The sequence below is a fragment of the Chelon labrosus genome (assembly GCF_963514085.1).
Source record: "Chelon labrosus genome assembly, contig: SCAFFOLD_327, whole genome shotgun sequence".
Taxonomy (NCBI): Eukaryota; Metazoa; Chordata; class Actinopteri; order Mugiliformes; family Mugilidae; genus Chelon; species Chelon labrosus.
This window is the reverse complement of record NW_028181671.1, coordinates 1-6,000: the sequence shown is the minus strand read 5'-3', so window position 1 is coordinate 6,000 and position 6,000 is coordinate 1. Positions and strand designations below refer to the sequence as shown.

Sequence of the window (6,000 nt, the reverse complement as noted above, 5' to 3'; positions counted from 1 at the left end):
CAGAATTGTGCGGGGGCATCGTTGTGGGGAGTCATTGCAGACTCCTGTCTGGGTGTTGGGCTGTTTGTTTGGGCCATTGATCCGGGAATCAAGGACACAGTCGAAATAGCCGAACACTGGACTTTTGAGGTCTGTAGCTTTCTGTAGTAGACTCTATCAAGGTCTATAGGTCTCTGTAATAGACTATACGGAGGTCTGTAGGTCTCTGTAGTAGACTATACGGAGGTCTATAGGTCTCTGTAGTAGACTATATTGAGGTTTGTAGGTCCCTGTAGTACTCTGTCGAGGTCTGTATTAGACTGTATCGCGGTATGTAGTAGACTGTTTTGAGGTCTACTTAAAGACTCTCTTTGTCGCCTTCGATCTCTTTGCCTTTGAAGAGATTGACATCAGAGTCATGTGACCACATTTGTTTTCTCTTGAAGATGTTGCCTAGCAACAAGAGTTCCATAGGCAGTCCACCTATGCTCTGCACCACTGTTAAACATGGACGACATGACTGTTCTCCAAAAGTGAAGGCCCTGGTGGCTGGCTGCATTATAGGTCATGGATTTAACTAATTAAATGTAAGTGCACGTCAAATAAAATTTTCTTATTTCTGTCTTTAATTCTTACCTCTGTGTATGTTTGGGTGTTCATTTTTCTGGTAATATCTGTGGATTTTTTTATTTTGCAGAAATGCAGTATTAACTTTCCACAACTCAAGTACATTTTAAAAAGAGACAAAAGCATTTGTACAGCAGTATACGGCAAATTTAATTTGTGTTTTGTAATCAGTAATGTAACTAATGCTATCTCACATTTGTTAAATAAACACTATTTTGTACTTTAGAAAAACAAACGAGTTAATTAATTTTGCTAAAGAATTTGTTTTGCTGTGAATTTGAATTTCAAAAACTACTGTACTGTAGTTACAACAACATCTATTATCTTGGCATCATGGTACTTCCTAGAAGGATTTTAAGACCTGCTGTAATGTTACTGTCGTCTGATTACTGGATATTATAATGGAAGACGTGACTCTTCTTCAGCTAACTGGGCTGATGGAATGTCTGAATGAAGTAGTAGTATAGTTCTGCCTGTCTCCACACACAGTAAAATCTGAAACCATAACATGACCGCTGTTTAGAAAAATGACGGTAGTAGCAGAACACAGTATTGACATGAACATCTGAGAGAATGATGTCAGTTCACCAGTTTCTAGTTTGTTGATACTCATTCAGCAAATAGACTGAAATAATGCGTGTGTAAACAGTTTAGCTTCCTTTGCAATGTACATTAAAACCAACAGTTTGAATGAATTTCGCTATTGTTTTTATTATTGTCTCACAAAATGTCATTTCCCAAACTCCCTCACTACACCCCACATGTTCCTAAGGGAACACGGTAATAAACCTTCTCCAAGTCCAGAAAACACACATAGACTGGACTGTTAGATCTGTTAGATTCATGATCCCCTCAGCTACTCTACCTTTACAAAGAGCTGGTCCATAGTTCCTCCATATTAAACATTTAAGGTTAGAGGACCTACTACACAGTTAAAGTTATGGTTTAAAGAAATTATACTAATTATCAGTCATGAATGGTCGTAAATATAATCATATTCAGGTACTCGTTCCTTACATTAAGAATTATTTTCCAGTTTCTATCAAATATTTAAATAATGTTAAATCTTACACTTTTCACACATAAAGTTATTTGGAGGAATGCCATAACTAAAACCTACTGAAGAGGCTGTGAATTGATGCAATTTTGCATCAGGGTAAAAAAGTGAAAGGTTGCCGTTTCCTGTGATTGTTGTGACATCTTGATTCCCTCTTTGCGGTGGAATGTGAAGGCAAATCTCCGCCACTTCACAAACTTCACTTCACAAGTTGGTCACTGATAGACATACCAGCGGGTCTTGGGAGCGTGATGCGATTTGTCTGAGCCAGCATGTGAATGAAAGAAAGCACTGTCATCCAGAATAACTGAGTTAGCTGACGCATTCTTGAGTCCTGCATTCAGTTGGACTGAAAGCTGTTGACTGCTGCAACATAAAAGGCAGGTCGTCCACATATGCAACTCCTAATCCAGACACAGTTATACAAAATGTACAGTTTACACATATACCCAGGGTTTTCATTACATTATGACACATTTTATCGCTCCTTGGTTGACATAGATTAAACCTGGATTATGTTTCATGTCATGTTCAAAATGTGTATAGACTTCAGATAAACAATGTTTTTGAAGTCAGTATGTTTTGACTTTAATTGATGCATTTTAAACACATTATAGAAGTTACATTTAAAGCTCCCATGTGTGGGGCTTAGGGGAACATATGATTGGCATATCAGTTTCATTTATGTTTTCATTGTTTTCATAATCACCTGAAAATAAGAATATTTGTGTTTTTGTTAACTTCATAGGTAGTCCATCTTCTGCTGAGATTTCGCATTACCCTTTTCTCTATACTATACAAATGGTTTCACTCTCACCTCTAGATGCCACTACATCCCACACACTGGTCCATTTGTTGTTTTGTTAATTAAGAAATCGTGAAAAAGATTCAATATTTTATTGGCAAACATTAAATACACATTAAACATGTGATAAAACACAGGCAAAAAGACTTTGAAGCAAAAATCTTTCCACGAAAAAAATAACTGACTTATAAATTTCCAAACAGACTGGAAACTAGACGTAGCAGTTTTTCAATTTGAAGGACGCCTGGATACTTCTGATTGAATTATGTCATCCAGACTGGCCACCTGAAAGAAAGAGCCCCACATGGAGTTTGACCTGTGATGTGATTTGTGATTCTTAAACTAATGTTTACTTCTGGGGCCTTGCAAAGCCACCTTTAACAAGAGGTGTGTTTTAAATAATTGTCCCAAAATTAAGTAATTGACCCTGCTTGTAGCTTTACATGTTAACATGTTTAGTGTAAAGAAGAAAATGTGAATAATGCACAAGCTGAATCTTAAGTTAATTATCATGTAGTTGCTTTTATGTATTTCAAGTGTTTAAAGTATGCTTCATGTAAAATATATTTACCTGCTTGGTTTCTCCAACATTGAGGTTTTCGATCTTGTAGACAGTCACTTGTCCTTCACTGTCCCCTACCAAGACACAGTCTGTCCCCATGGCAAACAGCAGGGACGTCAGAGTTACACCGGGTGCAGCACGGTGCACAATGATTGGGAGTATACTAAAATGATAGTTTTGCATTTAATGGACACAGGATTATGTCTTCCTAGTTTCAGATCAAATTAAAACAGTCAGTGGATGTCAACAAGACAGAGCTGATGTCAGACTGACTTACATGCACGAATTCAGGTCCCAGATCTCCACCTGTTGCCTGTTAATGACTGCAAACACTGTGGACCAGTTTGGAGACCACTTGGCAGAGCACACAGCGCTGTGGGTGGATGTGAAGCTGAACACAGGGGTAAAGAGGCCCTGTTTCCACAGCAGGATGGTCCAGTCAGACGAGCAGCTCAGGAACACATCGGGACTAAAGGGTGACCACTCAATGTGATTCACAGAACGCTGTGAGAAAGCAAGATGTGATGTGGAGTAAAAACAATAAATGAAACGGTAGTAAAACAGTAAAAGAATCACTGACAAACATGGTGTATTATAAGTTATTCAGTGCTCTATTTTTCCCTCTTTTGTAAATTCAGTATTTCTGTCTGTGGGGATAAATGACGACATGTTTCCACACAGATAGCAGGTTTGATCTGAAGGTTGTAAGTGAAAGAATCTTTCATGATAATGACAAGGCAAAGGTTAGCTTGCAAGAGCAGCTCCTATTGTTTTGTTTAATGCACATAATGTTGAAAACCACAATTCAAATATGACAGTCAAAGGATTTAACCAAAAGGACTTACGCAGTGTTTTGTGTAAGTGTCCAGAAAATGCTCCCGGCTGTGAAGGGAGCACTTGTGGATGAGGCCCTCAGATGTGCCAGTCAGGTAGATACCAGTGTCCTGCAGGATAAATGCAATGACGAGAGAAATGCGGTTTAAAATAACTTTTACATCAAGGTAACACACAAACTGAAAATAAATAGAATTACCACTGCACAGTTACAGGCCTCCACCAACAGTTGTGGTTAACGTCCATGTTTGTGAATTAAAAGCAATCCAGACTTGAAGAAATGTTTTTTTGCAGAACATTATGATGTCACAGTGAAGCTAACCTTTGACCTTTTGGATATAAAATGTCATCACTGTCTAACATGACATGTTGGGCTACGGCCAATCAGTCCATTACTGAGTCAAAATAAACGTTTGTGTCAAACGTGTAGAAGTTCAGACATAGTATTCCTAAGACATCAATCACGTTCAATGTCTCTGGCCGCTGCTCTTCATTGTCACTCTAATCCTGACCGCCCTGGTGAAGGAACAGCTTAACTACCTTGGACATGGATGTCTTAACCTGTGGACTTGACTCACTTAAAAGCAGCCTGAGACAAACTTACTGTTTGATGGAAATCCACACAAAGAGCAGGAGTCATTGCTGACAGAACACTGTCTTTCTTCTTCTTGTTCGCTGCTACCAACTTCTTACTATCCTGAGGCTTGTTTAGTATCATCACATCTAAAAGGTTTTTAGAAGATAGGTTTAATTTGAAACATATTGATGAAGATCACTCCTATACACTTTACCTTTAGGTCATTTACAGGCATTCTGTCTTCCCAAATGCCTTTATAATGAAGAACTTATGAAATAATTAACTATTTTTCTAAACAATTGGTATAAAGTCAAGATTAGTGATTATTGCTTAGGTTTGCTACTTTTGTGCCTTTTAGACTCAACACTTGAGCATCTTGCTATTAAATATTAGTTTATTTAGACATAATCTTTAAGAAATTTCATCATCATCATTATGTGTAAAATGTAATTTCTCTCTTGAAATCCGAGTCTGTTGCAGAGTGGAGTACCTATGCAGTCAAGACCATTGTTGCAGAGGAACCATTTGGCAATCCTGCCATCTGCTGACACGGACACAAGAGATTCTTCTCTGTCTTCTCCTGATAATCTCAGCTCTTGTTTGGTCCAGATGACCTGCCACACTGGAGCCACGTGCTTTCTGAAACACTCGCTACAAGGCAAAAAACATTAATGAACCAAGTAGGACACGGGTTTGGTAACCTTTTCTCTCAAGACACAATGTGAGAGTTTGATTACCTGCTCCTCAGTCCACAGCCACATAAACTCACCTGCTGTTGGCAACACACGCACTGCTGTCTTGAATCTGCACATTGTAGATAGCTACAGCTCCTCCGTGCATCCCCACAGCCAATTGGCAAGGTTTGTTGGTTGAGAAATCCAGGGATGTCACACTGTCACGACAGTAGAAGACACGCTCCGGCCACTGTGCAGAGGGCACAATTTTAAACCAACCACCTTTGTGTAGTGCTCTAACTCCAGGGGGCATTAGAGTGGGGGCAATAATGTTCAGTGACCAGGGCACAAACAAAGCCGTACTCCTGATCCCTGAGCCACAGCCACCCAGTGTTGACTATAGCATGAACACACTGAAAAGTGGTAGTAACAAAACAAAGTGCACAAAAAGTATAAACATACCGTGAGGTTTTTGAGGGACCAGCAGCAAACCAAACCTGGTTTCTGGCTCTTGGAGTCACAGGCAGTATATCCTACTGCTAGTAGATTCTTACAGAGAGTGCAGAGCAGTAGTTTGAATAACTATAAAGTGTGTGAGACATGTGACCTCCACAAAAAGCATTCAACACCGTAAACAAGAATGAGTAACACTAAAATTGCGAAAAGTTCTAATTCTGAATGGTACCAAGGAAAACTCCTGCAACTGAGCTATTTCAATCATTAATTTTGTGATGCTCATATCTTACTATAAAATGCTCCACAAAGTCAACACATATAGAAAAGTATATGTATTGTCATTCAAATGTGCATCAAATGTTGCTTATGGACAAAAAAGTGTACAGAACCTGTTGACTGATTTGGGTGTTTTGGACTTTGTCTTGTGTT

The 6,000-nt window shown here is 38.9% G+C and overlaps 1 protein-coding gene across 1 annotated transcript; it reads right to left on the bottom strand.

Moving 5' to 3' along the window:
* Positions 1-2,280: 2,280 nt before the first annotated feature.
* Positions 2,281-5,697, bottom strand: LOC311509812 (dynein axonemal intermediate chain 4-like; the record flags this gene model as incomplete). The annotated part of the gene is made up of 7 exons (XM_084575250.1): positions 2,281-3,193; positions 3,308-3,534; positions 3,876-3,974; positions 4,469-4,587; positions 4,932-5,092; positions 5,211-5,365; positions 5,578-5,697. Coding segments are annotated over 7 exons (1,074 nt in total), but the record flags the coding sequence as incomplete, so codon positions are not given.
* Between the last annotated feature and the right edge of the window lie 303 nt (positions 5,698-6,000).